Source organism: Fundulus heteroclitus, chromosome 8 (genome assembly GCF_011125445.2).
Source record: "Fundulus heteroclitus isolate FHET01 chromosome 8, MU-UCD_Fhet_4.1, whole genome shotgun sequence".
NCBI classification, from domain to species: domain Eukaryota; kingdom Metazoa; phylum Chordata; class Actinopteri; order Cyprinodontiformes; family Fundulidae; genus Fundulus; species Fundulus heteroclitus.
Genome location: NC_046368.1, coordinates 16,216,376 through 16,239,378, shown reverse-complemented (window position 1 = coordinate 16,239,378; position 23,003 = coordinate 16,216,376). Strand labels below are relative to the sequence as shown.

At 40.8% G+C, this 23,003-nt stretch overlaps 1 protein-coding gene across 1 annotated transcript in view; it reads left to right on the top strand.

Moving 5' to 3' along the window:
- Positions 1–3,707: 3,707 nt before the first annotated feature.
- ass1 (argininosuccinate synthase 1) overlaps positions 3,708–23,003 on the top strand; it is a 38,958-nt gene continuing 19,662 nt past the window's right edge. Inside the window, exons 1-9 of the mRNA XM_012874549.3 lie at positions 3,708–3,840; positions 4,715–4,840; positions 8,012–8,080; positions 8,327–8,515; positions 10,895–10,951; positions 11,054–11,128; positions 11,994–12,064; positions 12,164–12,194; positions 21,786–21,876. Coding sequence (XP_012730003.2) covers positions 4,739–4,840; positions 8,012–8,080; positions 8,327–8,515; positions 10,895–10,951; positions 11,054–11,128; positions 11,994–12,064; positions 12,164–12,194; positions 21,786–21,876 — 685 coding nt within the window. The 5' untranslated portion in view covers positions 3,708–3,840; positions 4,715–4,738. The remainder of the gene's footprint in view (positions 3,841–4,714; positions 4,841–8,011; positions 8,081–8,326; positions 8,516–10,894; positions 10,952–11,053; positions 11,129–11,993; positions 12,065–12,163; positions 12,195–21,785; positions 21,877–23,003) is intronic.

Sequence of the window (23,003 nt, the reverse complement as noted above, 5' to 3'; positions counted from 1 at the left end):
AGTCTAGATTTTGACTTTTTCTTTTGGAAACATCAGATAAAATTCACCTTTAATACCGATTTGTTTTAAATTGCAGCCAGTGGTTCTCCATAAGGGGATTTTTTTAATCTAAATACTAGCTAGTATGAATCCATACTTCTTATTTATTTCTGATCGCATTGCGATCTCATATATAGCCTTTAAAATTCTGCAGACTCGGAGGATTGTGGCTATAATAGAAAAACAGCTGCTTTTATCTCTTCACCAATTCTTAATTATTCTTAACACTGTTTTTTGTGCAAAATGAGCTAAAAAATGTCAAATGTTTAACTTTAAGGGCTTGATTTCTTTAGCAGCTACATTTGACTTTAGGCTTTATTTTAGCAGCAGCTTGCATGGTGATGATTTTATCTTTGCTTGTAAATTATTTAATGGATTAACTGTATCAAAAAAACCTGATCACTTCTTGTTAAATTATTCAACTTTGGATCCAGAGTGGTGGAGATTAACTCTGAAACCAGACTTTAACCTTATATTCATATTTTCTACATGTTAGAAAGCACCACCGGCTTCCCAGAACCAAGTTTTTGGGTTCTTTTTGCAAAAGAGCTCAAATTCAGATTAGAGATGCACCGATCCAGTTTTTTCTGATCCAGTCCAATACCTGGGCTAAGCGTACCGGCCGATACCCGATACCGATCCGATACTGAATGAATTAATTGTATACCTTGCCATGTGAGTGAAATTATCAAACTTAAAATAAACATTGTTAAACAAGCTCTGCATGCCCTTTAGCATGGTGCTTTTGGAGGTCCTTATTTAAGTTTGTGGTGTTGAATTTACCAACATTATCACCCGCCTCGCAACTTACACATTACAGATGCTGCGTGTTGCAGACTTGGTGGCGTATCAAGTTTGAAATGTTTCCAAATAGCAGACATGGCTCGGTCCGGCACTTGCTCCATGTTGCTGCGTGTTTGCTCATCGCTGCTGTGCGTGCTCTGCGTAACCGCCGTTGTAAACATAGAATACAAGTGACTAGATCGGCGTAACTGTATTGCTGTGTATGATAGTAATTAAAAAAAAAAGAAAAAAGAAATGACTAGCATTAATCATCCGATATCCGATCAACTTAAAGGCATACTATGCAACATTTTTCAGTTAATGTGTTCCATACCGTTTTGGATGATTAAATGAGTCATTTCAGGTCGAACAAAGGTTTCCTCGGCCGCTCTGGTGGTCTGTGGGGGAAATACCGCACTTGCAGGAGCCCTCGGCCCGTACCCACAGGCTCAGAAGTCTCGTGCAAGACCGCGAGAGTCGATCTTGCTTTACGGCGAGAACTCCATGTGTTTTTGCCCTGCCATTCACTATGTGCACGCGCGAAAGCAACAATAAAGAACCGCGTGTTAACGTCAAATACACATGCAAGCATATCGAGTTTTATTATTATTATTATTATTTATTTTTTTTTTTTTATGTTGGCGAGACGCTACCGCGGCGAGTCGGCTGCGGCTTGGCGAGGCAGCGGCGGTAGCGTCTCGCCAACATAAAATAATAATAATAATAATAAAACTGGTGAGGTGGCGGCGGCTTGGCGAGGCGGCCGCTCGCCTTCACTGTGTTAGTCATTGTTTGTACTGCCGTTTTTTCCACTTTTCGTTGCGTTCGCCTGTCTGCTAAGCTCAAAACAACCGCGCCTGGCTTGATGGAGAAACCAGAACAGCTGAGCATCTTTACAACAGTGCACTTTTACTTTCGCCCTCTGGGGGGAGCCTCGCTGGAAAATCAACCCCGGTTGCATAGTATACCTTTAATTAGTCAATATCGGAGCCGATATCCGATCCGGGTATCGGATCGGTGCCTCTCTAATTCAGATTGGATGGGAAGCATGTTTTGACATACATTTTTAAACATTGCCACAGATTCTCAACTGGATTCAGTCATTGGCTTTGAATGGGCTATTCTTATAAATAAATACATGTTGATCTAAGTTGATCTAAACAAAGGGTCCCTGTCTCCACCCAGTCTAAGACATTCACCCCTACTCACACACACCACTTCAGCATGTCATCAACATCTGCAGATGCTTGCTAATGAGCTATTCATATCATTTGTATGTTGAAACAGGGATGCATCTAAAAGTCGAAGAACAATAGCTCTGGTGGACTGGATTTGGACACCCCACATTTAAGCCATCATTTGTAGCACAGGGGCTCCCAAACCTTTTGGCCCAACGCTCAAAGTTACAGTGCCAGAGACTGGTGACCCCCTTTTGGCGGATGGGTTGGGGGATGGATTATTAGAATAAAGTCATAAAATTATGAGAATATAGTCGTATTTAGTCGCATAAGTTAAACTATGGTATCCGTTTCACAAATAAGGAAATCTTTTTAGCACATAAGCAACAACTCATCTTGGGACCCCCAAGAGATGTCTCGCGACCCCCTTGGGGGATCCCGAAATCCCCCCCACTTTGGGAAACCATGTTGTTGCGAATGCTGTACGTTCCTGGTGGAGGCTGAAACTGTGTGCTCACGTCTTTAGCAGCCTTCAACACCTTTCTCCCCGGATTTCCCTTCGTTAAGCTCTATCAAGACTGACCAGTCTGTTCCCCTCAGCATGATGCTGCCACAGATATGAATCACAGTGGGGCTGATGTGCCATGCTAGTGTTCTCCCACACATTGCACTTTCGGTGTGACTTGTGGGTATAGCTCTAAATGAGAGTTCTATAATGTTGCAAAAGGATTACATAGGTGTGGTTAAAACAAGCCGCACCTTTTCTTTTCCCCTCCAACTGTCTTGGATCCCGTTTATCGTCTGTCCTCGGGCTCTTGGTTCCACCCCTAATCTGGTGATCCACTCTGCCTAGTGCTCTGGACTTCTGTTTTTTTTTTTTTTTTTTTTTTCAGAGCAAGTTGGCAACTTTTTTCAAACTCACTGTTGATTTTGGTACTTGTAGCATTTTTCTGTTGCAGCATTTTTCTGTTGCATTTGTTGTGTGCGTGTGTGTGTTTGCACATTTTACAAAGTGAAGACTTTAATGTTAAGTGAGGATCTTTTGTCGGTCCTCACTTTTATTCTGAGCATTACAGTGCTAATAAACTTAGGTTAGGGTTAGGTTAGGAACCCGTAAAGGTTAGGTTTAGGCCATAGAAGATGAATGGACGTCTATAGAGGACATGCCGGTCCTCACTGTGTACTTTAAACAAGGATATGTTTGTATGTACTTGTAACTGAGTGAGACACTTTTTGTGCCCATTTTACTGTGGACCTTTTTTTTTTTTTTTTTGGTCAGGGTTAGGTCATATGAATATTAATGGAAGTCAATGGAAGTCAAGGCACGGTCCTTACTTTGTATGTAAAACGGGGATGCTGGTGAAGATTCTCAGTCATCCAGGTTCATGGTCATTCCAAAAAAAAGTAAAAACCAAAGCAACTGGATTTGTTTTTCGTTGTTGAAGAGTTTCGCTTCCTTCCCAGGAACAGAGGGATTGAGAAAGCTTCCTGAAGAGGAAGCGAAACGTCTTCAACTAGTACAGAAAAAAAAGTCCAGTTGCTTTGGTTTTTACTTTTTTTTTTTTTGAGTAAAACGGGGATGTGTGAGTGCGCACGCGCGTGTGCGGGAGTTTGCATCATGCCAGCCTCCAGCCGCTGGGCACCGTAGCTTGGCACGCGCACGTATCACACTTTGATGTCACACAGCTCGACGCGAGTGACGCATCGTGGAGTGGAGTGCGGCGGAGTCAGCCAGTTTTGAGGGGGTGGAAACCAAACGCCTTGTTGATCCCGGTGACTTCCCTCATCGACCGAATCACTCCGACTAAAGTCAGTCATCCATTCCTTCCTGAAGTCCGCCGTAAGTACACTTTTAGTGCGCGTTTGTTTTTTTTGCGTAGAAATGCTGCCGCCGTGATTGCAGTCTAGCCGAAAACGCGGCTATAGCGGTAATAAACGTCATGTGTCACAAATGTGCTGCGAAATGTGGTCTGTGCTTCGTCTGTAAACTGCTGTAACCACGGGGAAAATACAGCAACTTGTTAGATTCAAACTGCACGTTTTGACGCTTTTTTTTCTGCAGCTGAAAGAGAGCGATCATCCTTAAGGAATAACAGCAGATTTCCTATATATTTCTTTTTTTTTTTTTTAACAATTACGTTTAATCCGATGAGATTGGTCATGAGAATCCCGAAGCATTGTCTTGTGGGGCACACGGTGAACATTTATTGTAGGAAGACATTCCCTTCTCAGTCGCAGACAATAGCTCATATCCTTGTACGCAACCACCTGTGGAGATGTCATCATCGTCATCATTAAAAACCAACTTCCTTTTCGATTAAGACCCAGACTGAAGGTCTGACTCAATTAAAATGAATGTTTTCATCATAATCTGGTATTATTATACTGCCAGTGCCATGTAAATTGTAGGAAATGTGGAATTATATTGCTTGTTTGCATGTGCTGCCAGCCAGTTACGAACTATCCATCCATCCATCCATCCATCCATTTTTGCAATAAAATTGATTATTTTCGTCTATCTTAGTAACACAACCCCGTTTCTTAAATAGTAACATGTTTATTATCCAAATAAGGGTTTTGCATGTCCACAGCTCAGACTCAACAGTTTCCTGAGGAATGTAGTGCTACTGAGACAATTATGTGTTATATATTAACATTTCGTCGGACAATTGTAACTTATTTATCATTGTCCTCTCCCTGCTGTTGTTTTGCAGCTTTTGACCCTGAAATCCCTCATCATGTCCAAAGGCACGGTGGTTCTGGCCTACAGTGGCGGACTGGACACGTCCTGTATCCTGGTGTGGCTCAAGGAGCAGGGCTACGATGTCATAGCGTACTTGGTAAGGTTTTACAACAGGTGTGAGCACATGAAGTGGGCCTAGCTGTCAGCCAGCTGCTATTGCGTGTCAAGTATCTCCTAGGGTCCAACAGGCTGTTGCTCATGCATTTTTTTTATTGTTGATTGCATAGAGAAGTTGACTATCCGCACATCTCCAAAAACAACAGTACTGACTATCTCCGATCGCAGGATGTGTCTCTATTATGTCAGGCTAAATCTGGATGGCTTTACGATTTGGCCCCCGGGTAACAAAGAACTGCAATGCAGGCAGATTTTCTTGCTGAACTTCACTCATTTGTTTGACGGTTTGCTAAAGGGGGGTGGGGGGGGGGGTGGTCAGCGTGACACGAGGTGCAGGGGGTCAAACCTTTTGGGAGGACTAAAATGGACATGTTTTTATTGCTGTGCTATCATTATATTAGATTAGATTAGAATAGATTCAACTTTTTTGTAATAACACAGGTACAGGTACAACGCAACAAAATGCAGTTTAGGTCTAACCAGAAGTGCAATAGCAGCAAGTGCAGGATAAACAATGGTTCCATAAGTACAGGACATGGGTTTTTACTGAATAAATATAGAGATGAATACTATTATAGACAGAATTTTACTGATAGATTTGTTCTATGAGTATGATATATAGATAACTAGCATTGTGAACTAAATTTACAGCTGGATATGTACCGAATATAATATACAGGTGGAATTTACTATAAATAGAGTTTTACAGATATGTACAGATATGTATATAGATAACTAGTATTGTGAACTAAATTTACAGCTGGAAATGTACCGAATATAATATACAGGTGGAGTTTTACAGATATGTACAATAGCATAATATACACATGATTATTATAACAGAGTTTACATGTACTATGAATATATGTACAGATGGCTATTATTATAGGCAGAATTGTGAGCATGATATACAGGTAGCTATTACTATAAAACGAATAAATAGAGTTTGGACAGAAGCTATTTAAATTAAAGTGCAGTGAGAGGTAATTGCATATTACAGTTAAAGCATATAAAAGATCTGTTAGTGGGGAGAAATGTGTTTATCTATGTTCATGCTGAATTATATTTAGAATATATATCTTTTTTTTTTTGCGGATGTATACGTTTATAGATGGCTTACATTTTTCAAATGTATATTGATAGAAACGGCTTGTCGCGGCAGCTCTTGATATGGGCAAAGTGGCTCACTGCCCAGGGCAGCATCTAAATGGGAGTGGCACAATCGCTTCAGGGGGAAGACAGCTAAGGTATAGCTCGGTCTAGTGGTCTAGTTATTTCATGACCCAGTTCTGGCAACAACTAGAAGGGTGTTGGTGCCACACGTTGCTGAGTTTATGTGACCTTTTCTAGTAAATATTCCCGCCCTGTTAGAGGGGACATAACATGCCAAACCCAAATTTTTAGTCCTTAAATACATCTTGTTGTGTACTTGGATTCTCTAGAAGTGCAGAAAAACTGAAGTTAGTCTGTTGATATCTTTATATATATTTTTTTTGGTCATATTTTCAAGCTGTTCAGTTTTTTTCTGTTCCCTGTCACGTTTTTCCTGAACAATGATGTCACAGTATTTGCAGTGGAGCTGCTAAACAGGATCATGGCTAACCGGTTTAGTGAATCCGCCCTTTTTTTATTCCTTGGAGTGATTTTGTAGGCCAAGCTGAAGTGTTCGGTTGTTCATTACACCGTTCCCCAGCGTCCTACAAAAATGGCCGAACGGGGTGGAGCGCTCTGCAACCTGGAGGAGGGGCGTGGCGCGAAGTGCCTCCTTTAGATTTAAAGAGACAGCACCAAAACCAGTTGTTCTCAGACGTACCTCAGAACAGAGGGGAAAAAGGGGGAACATGGGGGTAAATTAGAGAGAAACTCAGACCAAAGCATTGCAGTTCCACTTTATATAGACCACAACTGAATGATATCAATGTGAAAAGGTAGGACTAAAAAGCTTGGTATGTCCTCTGTAAATTCGGCCATGCATTTGTTTGTGAAAAATAAACTTTATGTCAGAACGTACCCTGCTGCTCTTCATGCCTGGTTGAGTGCCATTCACCCTTTCAAAATGAGGATGTGGCTCACTGGCTCAAATGACAGAATATATCCCACCGTGAGACGTGAGAAGCCCTTCACAAGCACAACAGCAGGCATAAATCGGGTTCCATCAATCCTTTGTGACATAAATGTGTTTTCTCATTTCTGATCTGTGCATCCAGTCAGTTTGGGGAGCGGATGATCCTCCTGTGTTCTGCAGTCACTACGGCTTTTTTTTCTGAGGAGATGTCCGTTATTTATTGGGGATGTCAAAGGTGGCGCTCACCACTGATGCCATGCTAACTAGAAGCACCACTTAAGACATCGGCAATCCTGTTGAATAAATTAGAATATGGTTGAAAAGTTCATTCCATTCAGTAACTCAATTCACCAAGTGAAACACATTAAATTAATTACAAAACCTTTATTTTTGTTAATTTTTGTAAATGTCTAATTTTAGTTTTTGTACATTTGTTAATCATGATGACTTTTCAACTCGTAGCCAATGAAAGCAGGACATTTAGGATTTGAATATTTCATCTGGGGCCAATTAAAAAAGACATTTTTATACAAAAATGCGAGCTTAATGAAAAATGTGTTTAATACCTGCTTAAAAGTAGTTATTTTCACAAGCTACTCTTAACCTGACAACCAAGCCTCATCGCAAGTCTATTCCAATTGAAAAAATCCGACTGTATACTATAAAGCTGTTACAAATTAAATATTCACACAAAATATGACTCTTTCACATGTCGTTTGAATGCATTTTCATTAAAACTCGCACAATGATAGCTTGAAAGGTTACCTGTATATTTTTATTTTTCTGTTTTCTTGCATAGAAGATGACACCCATGTAATTCATGTTCATGCTCAGTTTCAGCTGTCAAGAGGTTGCTATATTTCCCCTGAAGACGTGTTTTGAATGACAAGCCTGGTTGAACAGTCATAATTAACTTATGCTCAGACACGAGGGCTCGCGTGTTCACGCATTTAACTCAATGTTGGTGCACATATCAAGGCCTTTTCTGTGTGTTTACTGTGCCTCAGGTACATATTTAATCACATTTCCTTTTATTTAAATTCAGTTTATTGACGTTTTATTTTAAACGTAAATGTGTTGTTTCAGGCCAATATTGGACAAGATGAAGATTTTGAAGCTGCCCGGAAGAAAGCGGAAAGCCTCGGCGCGAAGAAGGTGAGAGACTCTCGAGTGAGACCCTTCGGGCGAATATCAGCGATTAGATTTTAGCTGTTAAAAGCGTTCCAGGGACATAAATATCTAACCAATCTTTCACATTCTTTTTTTTTTTTTACATTCGCACCAAACTCTCATTGTTCTATTCGTTTTTTCTTAAAACCACATTGTATCAAGCTACAAGTTAAACTCTCTATTTGATCGTTAAATAAAAGTATCGGAGTCCTGTTCTGTGTCCATCACCAGGTTTTCATTGAGGACCTGCGCAGAGACTTTGTGGAGGACTTCATCTGGCCGTCGCTTCAGGCCAACGCGGTCTACGAGGACCGATACCTTCTGGGCACGGCCATAGCGAGGCCCTGCATCGCCCGTGGTCAGGTCGAGATTGCACGCAAGGAGGGGGCTCAGTTTGTGTCCCACGGAGCCACTGGGAAGGTAAAACAAACTGTCCAGCGAGGTCACTGCACTATCTGGTCCCCTGTGTCGGCAAGGTTGAATATTAACCATTTTGAAAGTTACAGTTTCCACTGATTAGGTCATCCATTCACTGGAAAGCAGAGTTTTCCCCTGAATGCACATTTCTTTACTCCGGATGAGCCAGCATCTACATGAATTCAGTCCTTGCTGTTCAGATTAAAATATGAATGCATATTCTTGAGCACCTCCTGATGAGTCATCTGATTTCTTTTTATTTTTTTTATGAAGGTTAAATCAACATCTTTTTAAGCTCGCGATGCAGCTTGCCATCAGACAGAGTAATCATTCTCCATTTCAGTTTTCATCTCCATAGAAAACATGACTCATCATGATTTAAACCACTTGCATGCAGACATGCTTTTTGTTTTGGTGACGTTTTTCCTAACCGACTGCTGGAAGTCATAGAGTGAGTCATAAATATTCAGCTACAAATGAGCTGAATGTTTTTCAATTTCTTATAAAGAGAGCTGCAGGTCTGTAGACAGATTTATTACAACAAATTTATTTTGCGTCTTGGTAAAATAATTGTGTCATTTTTTTAAAACTATGTACAGTTTAATTGGAAATGGTCAAACAAAGTCATTCAAAGTTATTTATCCTACTCTTTATTGTATAATAGTTAGAAAGGTTTTGGAAAGAATCCCTTCCTTTTATATTTGAATGCATTTGCCCTGCGAGGCCTTTTCTGGCCAGTAGGTGGTGCCAAACACTGCCTTTTAAAGTTCAGTTTTGAACTTGAGATACTACTGTGGCCTCCCACCAGTGGGGCTGACATGTGAGTACTGGCTTGTCTAATTGAGGTTAAAAGATCAAGCTCTCCATTTCTTCATATACTAACAAGTTAAGTCGATGTAGACAAATCTTTTATTTATTTATTTATTGCCAAAAATCAATCAGGCTTCTTAGAGCAAACAGAAAATTATCCCCATTTTACTTTAGTGAGCTCTAGAGCTATATTCTTACACAAAGAACAGAATGGAAAGTAATAGGCAACTTTCTTTCTTTTTACTGTAAGCCTAAAATAAAATTATTTACATTTAAGGAAACACCAACCTTTAATTTGAGTACAGTTATTCATCTGGTCCCTATAAATATTCTACGGTGGGGAAAATGCAAGTTAAGAGATAATTCTTTGTAACAGATATGAGTGTCTATGAAATTCTAATTGGTAATCCAAAATTTCATGCAGGTTGATCTAGACACGTCATCTGGGCAGAACTTCTTTTCCTGTTTCATGTCCAACAGCTATTATAATAGTGACGTAAATAATTATAAAGAAGGGTGAAATATCCTGACTTGACTAAACTGTGCTCTGGTTCTTGTTGCCTCGAGTAAAGGAACAGATTTCTCTGTTCTTGTGGATTATTATTGTTATTATTATTATTATTATTATTATTGTGCTTAAGTTTTAGCTTTTTAGCAACAAACACTCAAAGTGTGTATAAAGTAGCATGAAGTAAAGAATAAAGATTCGTTAAAGCTCCTCATTCCCCCTTTCAAGTATGGCGGAGGGTTTGTGGGGATGTGGGCCTGATTATCCTGTAAAGTCCCTGGGAACTTTGTTGGGATGCGTGACCTCAGGAAGTCTTTGAAATGCCAGGAGATTAAAAGTAAAACATCCTATACCATAGAATTAAAGATGGCTCGTCTTTGAGTTTTCCAGCCAGATATAGATAGAAAATATTTGATCAAATTGACACAGAAATGGTTCACTAGACACAAAAAGAAGAGAGAATAAGAGAAGACCAAGGACTTTTTGTTTGTTTTAACCTTGTGAAATGTTACAGGAAACCGAGTGCTGTCCTATTGGGGAAAGGGTGTTACACACAAAAATTATTGAAAATATAAATTTTCTTACAAAAGTTTTTTTGTGGAGGTCTTCTCTAAAAACTTGTAATTGCATTAATTAAAGTTTGGATTTTATTTCATCGTGGGGTAAGGATTTTGTAGTGCATAAGTAAATAAATTCTATATAAACATACTAGGTGTGCCAAGAGGTAGGGTTACATGTAGATGATTTGTCATTTTTTATATAAAAGTCAACATTTTACTAGTTATTTCCCCCTTAAATTATTGTGATTCTTTGGCATTTCAAGTCATTTTTTTTACTTCCTATATAGTTAATGTTCATCAACAGTTGTGTGGGGAAAAAAATATTAGTTGTTCAAAACTGGTCACTCAGATAAGTCAAATTAATCGTGTTTTTTTTCCCCCCCCTGTTTCATCTCATCTTATTGAAGAGACATGTACGGGATAGTTAAAGGTGTTTAGTAAAAATAATATTCAGGACAGTAATGCCGCTGACTCACAGAGATTGACGAGTTTTCTACCTTTCAGGGAAATGACCAGATACGCTTCGAGCTCTGCTGTTACGCTCTGTACCCAGAGGTCAAGGTCAGTTGGCTGATTTTATTCTTCTTAGATGGAAAAAAAAAATGGCCAGTCGTGTAAACTATTTGTCTAGCAGCTGGATGTTTTGTTGTGTGTGTTCATCAGATCATCGCCCCTTGGAGGATCCCTGAATTTTACAATCGCTTCAAGGGGAGAACGGACCTGATGGAATATGCACAGGTAACTGCATCACCTGTGCAAATATTACAATATCAAAATGATTTTATATTTATTATTCATTAGTCTGTCAACTAAGGCCAAGTTCTGATTAAGAATTGTTTTTTTTTTAAATAAAATGCCAAACTTTCCTGTTTATAGCAGGTAAAAGGTTTAGTTTTAAACTCATGAAAACTGCAATTTATACTTTATTACCAGGTGCCTTTAATGTCAAGTATGTATGTTGTTTTGTATAATTAGAAACATTTAGATGTATCTATTTACGGAACACCGCACTATGTTTTCTCTGTTGCTCTCATAGATTTATAACGTATATATATTCAGCAATAGTTTTTTTTATGTGTCAAAAGCATGCAATTGTTTTCCAACTGTTTCTTTAACTTTAACTACAGTAACTTTATATTTTCTACTAGTAATGCCTGAATACTTTCCATCTGTAATCTTATTTCACTCATTCATTTTGCATTTTTTAGGTTTAGACGTGAAAAGGCTAGTTATATTTTTAAAATACCTTTAACCCCAGAGATGCTATCCTGGCCAGTTTTCTCCACTAGAGGGCGATCAAGATGTTCTAGTAACCATTTATTTCCCTCTGGCACATGGATATTTGGTGGTGTATTATATAAGAATGTTTTTTTTCTCTTTTTCTTTCTTTCTTTCTATCTTTTTTTTTTTTACAAACATACTAAAACATCTTGTCAATTATTTTTGCTGTTTTCCCTTTGTGCAGTGAAATCTGCTGCTTAAATTATTATTATTTTTTCAGAGCCTCCTCACACATCTGTGTTTTTTGTCATTGTAGCCTTACATTTTTTCACCCCGTTTTTTTATATGTAACATATCAGATTTATTTCTTGTCCAACCACAGAAACATGGTATCCCAGTGCCAGTCACTCCTCGGGCCCCCTGGAGCATGGATGCCAATCTCATGCATATCAGGTGAGGATGACTAATGTGAGACACAATGTTATGTGCTTTTTTTCCCCCCAGTTAGAAATATAAAACATTATAAATTATTGAATTGCATTTTCTTTACAGTTATGAATCAGGCATCTTGGAGAATCCCAAGGTAAGTTATTGCTGGTATCTACCAGAAAGACTTTACCCTTATCTCATCACTGTGGAATCAAAATAGTCACAGAGAAGCTGAATCTACTCTGAAAGCTGTCCGATAACTTTTGGATACTCATATACGCAAAAAAACCCGAAATAAATAAGTTGATTTTGCGACAGAATATTTTCTGACAGCGCATTTGGTTTATTTATGGGCTTTGTTGTTTACGCCACTATTCAAGCATCTTCTAAAAGCGAAACTGATTGCAGATCTATCAAACGTAATGTAACCAAACTGGTACGGTTCTGTAATTGTTCTCAAAGTGCTTATTCTTTTATTTCACCTTGATAAAATCTGGGGTCGGCGTCAATTTAAACAAATTACTTCATCCATCCATCACCTCCTGCAGATCTGAGACTGCGTCCTGGAAATAGCAGGTCCTGAAGGGAAAGCTGGACATCTCTCTTGCCACAGACACTCTTCAGTTCATTCTGGGGGATCCCAAAACGGGGGATATAATGTGCTTCCAACGAATTCTGGGTCTTCCCCTGGGTCTCCTCCCAGAGGACCATAACTGGAAAACCTCAAAATTGAAGGCTTCCAGAAGGCATCACGTTCAGATGCTAGAACCTTCTCAACTGAATCCTTTCAATACAAAGGAGCAGCAACACCCCGATCCATTCACCCGTCACTTGTTCACTCCTCAACGAGACATAGAAATGCTTGAGACTACTTTACTCAAAGCAGAAGTTCAATTCAATTCAATTAAATTGTATTTATATAGCGCCAAATCATGAAACATGTCATCTCAAGGCACTTTACAAAGTCAAGTTCAGTCATTATACAGATTGGGTCATATTATACAGATTGGTCAAAAATTTCCTATATAAGGGAACCAGTTGATTGCATCAAAGTCCTGACAAGCAGCATTCATTCCTGGAGAAGCGTAGAGCCACAGGGAGAGTCGTCTGCATTGTCCATGGCTTTGCTGCAATCCCTCATACTGAGCAAGCATGAAGCGACAGTGGGAAGAAAAACCACCCATTAACGGGAAGGAAAACCTTCGGCAGAACCAGGCTCAGTATGAACGGTCATCTGCCTCGACTGACTGGGGGTTGAAGAAGAAGTTGAACCATGAACACCTTTTTCCAGTTGAAAAAAGTGCCTTCAGACCTTGAGGTGTTGACTCTCATCCTGATCGCTCTAGTGCATGCTGAAGGTCATGGTTTTAAGAAGCCAACAGAATAAAAAACATCCTTTGCAAAAAGCGAAGATGACTACCCCTTGACATCCTATTCCTAACGCCACAGACAGGCTCAGGGACAAGGAGCGGGGCTGGCAAAGTCCAAGCTTCCTCCTGAATCTGTTGTCTGGAGATCAGTCCAACAACGTGGAGTAAACTTTTCAAACTATGCTGCTGAAGTTTTTATGTTATCGTGAGTAAAACCTGTGCTAACATAAAATAAACCCAACTTGTAGTTGTGGTTGGGTTAGGCCACAGGTGTCAGACACCTGCGTATTCAGTCGCTTTTCTCAAGTGCAGCCCATGTTAGCGGGCCATATGGTAACCGTCACAACACCAAACATACACACATCACTAACACTTCTCCACCTCCGGCTGACCCAAACCCGGATGACTCGCTCCCAGAACCACGAGGGACACGTGAGTCTGATCTCTGGCAGAGATCGGGAGGTCAGTGCAGTATGCACCGTCCCCCCCACCCCACCCCACCCCGGCTGACCTCCAAAGCGCCCATCCTTTGGTCGATATGTCTGTGTCTGTGTCTCTCCTCACCCCGGGTCCTCGCCGGGCCCTGGGAAGAACCTGGGACACACAGACACTGACTTGTCGTCAGCAACGCTTCGACTAATTCCCGATTTCATGGGAGCCTGGGAGGGGGAAGGGTTAGGGCGTTGCGCCCAGCTGGGGCCTCCTGAGTTCCAGCCTCGGCTCCTCAGGACCTCATTGTCTGGCCGGCCGCGCTGCCGCAGGCTGCGACGTGGGAGGGGAGCCACTTCATCGTGACACCGTGACACCAAAATGTCACCAGTAACAGTTAAGTACAAAGACAGTGTGCCAGACAGATGAGTCCCCAATGCGCAGGGCGCTGTGGAGAGGAGAGGGGTCCCGCTCTGCTGGAGAGGAGATTCAGGGGCAGGGCCACTGTAACTCACAGGCCTCCATCTCTCTGTCTCTCTGTCCCTTTCCCACCCCTTCACTGCGTCTCTAGTGCCCTGTCCTTTAGCCGTCCTGTGGAGAAATGTTTTGAAATGAATGAGGCGAGCCAGCTCAATAGCATAGCGATGTATGATGACAGTGTTGCGTAACTGATTTTATTCAGAGGCTTTGCTTTGGACCATTTACTCCAATACTGAATCGATTAACAGCATTAAATACAATGAAATATTTATGGCGCAGAGGTCTGAAGTGGTAAAAGGATTTGAATACATTACTCAAGCTTTGAAAGATGTTTAATATGTCGGTAAATTTATGTAGCCACAAGCTCTCTAGGCCCTCTATTTATGTTTCACATCTGCAAGTATGTTTAGTAAGCGAAGGTGGACTTTAAATTACAAGTTCGGCTTGAAACCAAGCCGACGTTAAATCAGATCGAACGTTTCCGGTTTTAGATTAATTAAGATTGCAAACATCATCCGTAGAGTTTTCTCAAAACTTTTTTGAAATTAAATTTAAACCTATACATACACCAAGATGATGCCACCTATGCCTTTAAACATTTTGGAAACGTCCATATGATGGTGTAATGTCTTTGTGAGCTTCTGTTAGGTTAATTCACAACATTTGAGTTAATTGGGGGTACTCCTGCAGATGCATTTATAAGGCAGCACTTCCAACAATAGCTGAAATGCCACTCAACAAGGAAGAAGCCATAACTCTAAAAGCAGACTCCAGCTAGCGAATGCCCTCGGGGCACAGAGCTTAATTTTCTTGGTCTGATGTAACTAAAATTAAGGGTGTTTGGCCATAATGACCATTCTCGCATATGGAGGAAGAGCTTGCAAGCAACATCCCACTTGTTAAGTACAGGGGTCGCTGCATCATGTTGGGCAGGTGTTCCCCCATGGGACGGATCAGTGCCCATCACAACAGTTTGTAGATGCCATGAGGAAAAAAACACAATAATCTCAAGACATCAGCCAGGAAGTTAAAGCTTGGGTGTAAATGGGTATTTTAAATATACAATAATCCTAAATATGGGTCTTATAGAAATTCTGTGGGACAATCTGAAAAGATGTGTGACCAAGATGGCCTATAAACTTGACTCGGTTAGAAGGCCAGAAGACAAATGGAAAATATCTGAATTTGAAGGAGGTTAGAAAAACAGTTTCTCTCTAGAAATAATTTTGGCAAATCTTAACATACCTGAAACAGGAAAAATCTAATTAGTGCTAGAGAGTAAGAAGAAAAGGCCACGTGTCTTTTCATACAGTGTTTTAAGATATCTGCTTTCAACTGTAAATAACCAAAGTAAGCAGATTTTCTTTAAAATATAAGATTATTAAAATCTAACCTCAAATGTAAAAACAAATATAACAAATTCCACCAGTTGGCAGTCTGCCCGTCTGGAGACCACAGTCGTGTTTTAACACACAAGCAATCACCTTTGAGAAGCAATTGCTGCCTATAAATCTGGGAATGGTTATAACACCCAATCTCCAAACCACATGAATTCACCAGAAGTTCCCCACTGAGTGACAATTAAGGCTTTTTCTATTTGTTCACAAAGTCCACCAGTCTACATTGAGAACATCTCAGCCTCTAAAGGTTGAAGATGTATCCCAGTTTCAGTGCCGTGTTTGGAAGGGTTGCAAGGAGAAAGCCGTCGATCTCTAATAAAGAATACGGCAGCATGTCGCGTCTTCACAAACCGAATCACAGGATGCGGTGCAAACTAACACGGAATATCAGCACAAACACCTAAAACATGCTGTCAAGCGCGATGGCGGAGGGGTGAGGATTTGGGTCTGGTTTTCCTGCAACGCAAAACCTGGCAACTTGCAGAGCTGAGCTGACCAAAGTGTTTTTGAGTCAAATTGACACAATATGTCTGAACGCTGAAATTTGACCCAAACAATGTCATGAATCATGACAGTGATCCCAAGAAGACTAGCAGATCTTGGCCCAGTCAAAGTCCAGTCCTCAACCTGACTGATATGCTGCAGAACGACGATAACAGACCGGTTTGGAAAAAAAAAAAATGTCTCACAAATCTCAATAAACTGAAGGAATTATTGTTTAGAGTGGACCAAAATCCCCCCACTCGGATGCTAGAGGATGATAAAGTCAAGTGTAGAACTTATTCACGTTATTGGATGAAAAGTTGGATCTACACGCTAATAAAAAAAACTGGTTTTACTTAGTTTTTCCACTCAAATTTTCCCGTTTTTCAGTACATAACTGTATAATGGAATATGTTGTGTGTTTAACTACAATATATGGTTTACTTAAACGTATCCAAAGACGACAAATTAAACAGCAGCCAATCTGAATTCCTAAACCAACATGTCAGATTGTGATCCATCTGAGAAGTGATCTAAAAGAGGCCGCCTTGTTCTCAGTATCTCCACTGTGTATCGGCCTCTGTCCCTCCTTCAATTACAGCCCCAAAGGCTAAGGCCAGACCCGCACTATTCAAATGTCCCCTCTTGCCTCCCCCCCACCTGTAGCACAATGGTCCCTCTTTGCTCAGTGCTGTCACATTAGGAAATGTCCAAATGGTCGCTCGTATGTTTTCCTGCAGATAAGGGCCAGAGGAGTTCAGGTTACTCTGTGATTAACACTGTATCCTCTCTGATAACCCCAAACCTCGCTCCTTTCTGCCAAGGTGACCTTAAGACCTTTATTTACTCATTTTGCATCTGGCAGCATTAAGCTCTGCAAGCAATGCAGCTTCGGCGGGCCGTTACTGCGTCATTTAATACCCTTGCTGTGCACCTGAAAACGGCAGTGAATCAGTACCTGTTGTTAATTTAGGTAAAACACGTGGGGCTGTGGTTGTTGGCTTGGAGAACAGGATGATGCAAAAGTGTTCACAACCTTTAAAAATGTCCATTTTGTCGTGATAATGAATGGAAAGAAGTGATACGTTGCTTTCTGGATGATTTAGATCAGGGGTGTCAAACTCATTTTGGTTTAGGGGCCGCATACAGCTTAATCTGATCGCAAGAGGGCCACACGAATAAACTCATTGCAAGATTAAATAGAACAAATAAACATGGACTTGTTGTTGATTTTTATGTTAAATGAATTTCACTTTTAAACAATATATTATGAATAACTTCAGCATTTTTAAGAAAAGTATGTGCACTTTCAACAATACTTTTACTCAGTTAAACATTTACTTAAGTGCATCATGCATAAGAACTGATCACAGTTATTGTACAATGATGAAAAGCATTTATTCACATTTTTTGGAACTTAAAAACACTGTCCTGCATGACAAAATACAAACATAAAAATTAAGAAATTATTTAAAATCAATTTTCCGCATCTGAAGCTCAGCGCTACCATCTGCTGATTAAAACACAGCGACAAACAATATAGGAACTGCATATTTTCAATTAAACGAATTACATGTTTTTTTCAATAATTGTTTTATCATTCTCTTCCTTTTATCTCCTCTTTCTTTCACTTTTTCTTTTTTCTTCTTGTTCTTCCTTTCCTCTCCTACTTTCCCATTGTAGTGCCCATATCGTTTGAGATATTCCCCGCATGAATCATAATAAAACTATTCACATTCATAAATCAAGTGGAGCACTATGGCAAAAGCAGTACTGCTCCACTTGTGAAAGTCAAATCTGATGAGCTCTTTTTGGCATTAAGACATCAATTCTTATTGCCACATTGCCAGACAGGACACTGGGAAAAAAAAAAGAATAATTTTGTTGATTAATGATAATGCATTTAGCCACCGGGCCGGACTAAATTGTTCGGCGGGCCGGAACCGGCCCATGGGCCGTATGTTTGACACCCCTGATTTAGATATTTAAAAAGCAGCGTTTCTAATGTGGCCTCCTTTAGTTTATTGCCATCCAATAAAACATGCTTCTGTAACTTCCAGAGCCCATCAACGTCATAAAGACCGAGGAAAACAGCAGGAATGTCAGGGAAAACGTTGTGCGGAAGTTTAAAGATGAGGGAGAGAAAAAAGATTTGAACATTTTACAGAGCTCTGTTCAGTCCAGCCTCTAATAATGGAGATAGAAATGGCACAACTGCTAATTTACGGGGGGGTCAGGGGAAATAAAAGGCTTTTCTGAGTCAAAGCATGACTCAGAGAATGTGCCAAGAGGTCGGCAGAACCTCTGGAGGAGCTGCCGGGATCCACAGGTGGGAGAAGAATCGTCCCACTCTCCATAAGTCAGGCCTTTTAAGAGTGGCTTGAAGAATGCAGAAGTTGAAGGAAAGCCATAAGAAGTCCCGTTTACTGTTTGCTAAAAGCCAGGGCAGGTTTTAGTGGCAAGCATGTTGAAGAAACGGGAAAAATCTAGATTTTACTGAAATGCTCCACGTCAGCCTGAACACCTGGTGGTGGCAGCTTCCTGCTGTGGGGATGGCCTTCCTTAGCAGGAGCATAGACTGTGCAGGCTGGCGGTGGTTCATCCACCAGCAGGACAACCACCAGAAGCAGGGGCTCTAGTCTCTAGATGTTCAACGTTGTAAAGATACATAACCTAAAATACTTGCAGCTGTAATTGCAGCAAAATCTGATTCTATAAGGACTGAAAACAAATGCACTGTACACTTAAAAAGTGGAGAATTTTCTTTCTATTTGACTATGTTGATCCATCCCCCAAGTGCTCTCCTAGAGTCCTGCAGCTTTTATCTCCCCCAACATCCTGTGGCTCCAGAGCCACAGGTTGCAGACCCCTGAACTAGAGTTTCATTTTGGTGTCAAATAATTGTATTTAGCGTTACCAGAGCATAGTTGGATTTTATTTCTATTTGTGAATCATTTTGAAACTATTTATCTGCTTTCCTTCCACTTCACAAATGGTCAATTCTTTGCGTTGTCACATAAAAGCCCAATAAAATACATCTAAGGATATTGTGGTTACAAATTAAAGAAGCTGTGAATTTGTTTTTAGGTATTTTAACAACTGTATTTTACAAATTTTACTACAGATTTGTCAAACCAGTGTCATATATCAACAAAAATCCAAACTTCGGGAGCCAGTTCTTTTGATTAATTTCTTATGCGGTTCCCTTTGTTTACCATGATGCCATTTGGTGGCAAACGCTCCAATTTCTTCCGCTCATCGTCTCCCTCCACACATAAGCGCCCAGAGGCCATCCTCAGGATGCCTGACAATCATCCCGGGTCATTAATACGTAACCTCAGTCTTAATTACAGCCTCTGTCACCGGCGAGCCTCCCCGAGCCCGCTTGGCTCTTTGATCCGGGAGGCGATGAGCCGCCCGCTCGTGTTGACTCGGAGGCAAGGGAGCGAAACGCAGAGCCTCATCCCGCTGGGAGGAAATGAAAACTTGTTTGGCGCTGGTCGCGCGGCCCGCTGGAGAAAGATGGATGGCCAAAGGAGCGCCTGTGGGTGTAGGAAGTGAGCTTGTAGGTGTATGTGTCTACATGTGAATGTGTGCTTTGGAGCAGAGAGGTCAGAGCTTGCCATGTGCCCTGGCTGCCCCCCGGGCCTGATGGGCTTGACCTGTGAAGTGCTTTGCGCGTCCACCTCGGCTTCCACCGATGTCTTCGTCAAAGCAATCAGAGACATCCTCGGTTTCAGAGAATAGAAGTCCCTCTCCTGCAGATTAGCGTGCACATTGTTCTGTTCTCGGTGCAGATCGCTGTGTTTGCATTCTGATAAGACGGGCCGACTTGAGACACGGTGATTTATGCATCACTTCCAATCCGGTGCACCGAAGATGCCCCCACCGCCACGCCGTTTCCTCTCCCCCACCCCGCTTTCCATTCCTGCTACCTCTGCCTCCTTTCGGGGCCTTTTTGGCTTTGATTGAAACCCAATGAGGCAACTAATAAGTTGAGAAACAGAAAATTTACTTGCTTTAGCTTCATGCGTCAGCGTTTCTCTTTTTCAGTCTGTTGCTGTATGGGGGCGCGTTTAGCACAACAATATCGCCGAGGCAAAGGCAGCCAAAGGAGCCGCTCGGCGCTACATGATGGGGCGCTTTACGCCCCATTTCCCACCAATACCCCCCGGGGCCCCCCGCCTTCTCCATCTTTACCTTTGCCTCTCTTTCAGGGCCGTGGCTTTGGGACAGGTCCACCTGCGGGGGGTTTGAATTGAAATGCATCGATCTCTCGCTCACTGGAAACAACCCTTGTCAGGTTTATGTTCTTTGCTTTGCTTTGCTTCGAGGAAGTCGAAACTCTTGCTGTTGGAGCTTGGATGAGTTTTTACGCTTTGAAAGTAGTCTTAGCTGGGTTTTTTAAGGCTTTTTTTAGGCTTTATTGGATTTATTCACTATAAAAATCTGAGAAAATCTTTGATTAAAGCCGAAAATAAAGCCAAAACCAACAGTTTTTCTTTTCTTTTCTTGTTCTGCTCAAACATATCATTTCAAGCAGCAGCTCTTTGTATCTGAAGGTTGCAAAAGCCCCCCGGAAAAAAAAAAAAAAAAAAAAGTATTTATTCCACCCTCCCACCCCCTTTAAAGAGTAAGCATCAAAAGGCTTTTTAGAGTAGTGATTTTGTCCCTCTCCTGCTCACTCTCATTTGGCATCTTTCAGGGCGCTGAAGCAGAAAATAAAGGAGAGGGAGACGCTCGCCTTCTCACTCAATTTTTGTGTTTAGTTAAAAGGAAGGAAAGTGATTGCGCCTGCTCGTTTTCCCCTCGCTGACAGGCGGCGAGCGGATGCCGATTAGTTATTGTATGATCATTTCGAGTCTGGTAAAGCTTTCCATTTAAATGCACCCAGCAGTTATTTTGCATAGCCACCCCCCTGCAATTTGCCTCAGCTCAGGAGACATTGACCATCGTCTTGTCCTAATGCGGCGTAATTGTCGCAGGAGCACATCAGCCGGGTGGAATCGTCACACCGCCGTCTCCTTTAGGTCCAAACCACGACTCACTGAAATCGTTCAGGCGCCAAACTGGGAGGAGGGGAAGAAAAAAAAAAAAACAACAACAACACACACAAATGTCTGTCAGCCAGCAGCGCCTTTGGTGGGATTTTGGTTTTTAGATGTTTGTTGTCGGGCGAAGCCCATTTAGGGAAAAATCTTCCTCTGAATATGAATCCGAGGAGACATGTCACTCAGAAAATCAGAGCTGGAAGGCTAAAAGAAGCGAAGACAGCTATCCCGCTCTTCGTTTCACTTTTCCCTTCCTTCCCCCTGCCGAGAAGGGCCTCCCGGAGAAAATGAAACCAAACAGAGGATAAAAATTGCACTTTTTTTTTTGTCTTCCCTCTCTGCTCTTGATGTGTTTTTTTTTTTTTTTTTTTTCACGCATCGTTCTCTCAGCTCCTTTTACTTACTGTCTGTTACCTCCTCCCTCTTCAGTCACCGTGCCGTTCTCCTGATGAGCAGCTCCTTGCTGTTCATCAGAAGGGAATGAAGTGTCTGGAAGAAGATCGTAAAAGTTGTGGTTTTGTTTGTTCCTCAGAGTCACGCTCCAGCTGACCTCTACCTGATGACCAAAAACCCAGAGGATTCTCCAAATGCCCCGGATGTGCTGGAGATAGAGTTCAGAAACGGTTTGTTTGTTTGGAACTAATCGATCAATCAGATTTTATCCACAGAGTGCTTTTTAAAATGCTCCAAATGTAACATAAGATGCAATAGAAAGCGTAAAAACTAGGGGACAGGCATGCAGACACCAGAAAATCCTGAACAAAGTACATAGAAATATTATTACCGTAATTAATCAGCAAATAGATCAAAATGATCATATGAACTGTAGAAAAAAAGCGACATATTCATACTTGTAATTAAAAAATAAGACTGAAATATGAGACTAAAAATGAATAAAAACCGTGCAAAAATAAATGAGAATAACATATAAATAACTTTTGATTTATGATTAAATCAGAAAGGTTATAAAAACTAAACTACAATGATCAATAATATTCATAGAAAGTAGTATAAAAATTACATTGACTTAAAATATGATGTACAGATCTGTGAGTTAGTTTTTATTTTAATACTAATAAATGAGCCTTCTCAAAAGACCAGAGTGATCTGGAGGGTTCAGAAGGTAGAAACCAATCAAATAATTTAGAAAGACTGAAACTGCTGGCACAGCAATAATAAACAGAAGCTGACCGTTACTGTCAATTTTACCCTTTTTTTGAGAAGCAAAGATTGAAAACATAAATTATAACCTATAAGCACTATTTAAAATGAATATTCTTCCTAAAAAAAATTACCCAATCATAATTCAGAAAGAAATGTTGGGTTTGTTTTCACACAGAAAAATAACACGTTAAAGTGTAAGAAATGTAAGAAGATCATTGTGATTCTACATCTTCAAGTACTAAGAATTACAACCCATATATTGCAGGAGAGAAATCAAAAGGATAACCCCTTGTATACAAGAGAGGCAGAATTAAAATGCAGAGTAAATGGAGTCTAATAATGGCCTTTTTGTGTGTTCACAAATGAAAATCACACTTCTCCCTGTTTTAAAGAATCTGATCAGTGCAGAATTATCTGTTTCATGTTCGATGTGGCACTTTATTATCAAACACAGTTTTTAACAGAGAGTGAAGCAACTCTTTTTTTTGACGCTGATAGATTTAATCAAATCAGTCGGCAACTTAAAAGAAAAATGAAAAACTGCCCCTTTTCCGTGAATGCATGTGCGTTACCCCAAACGTGATGA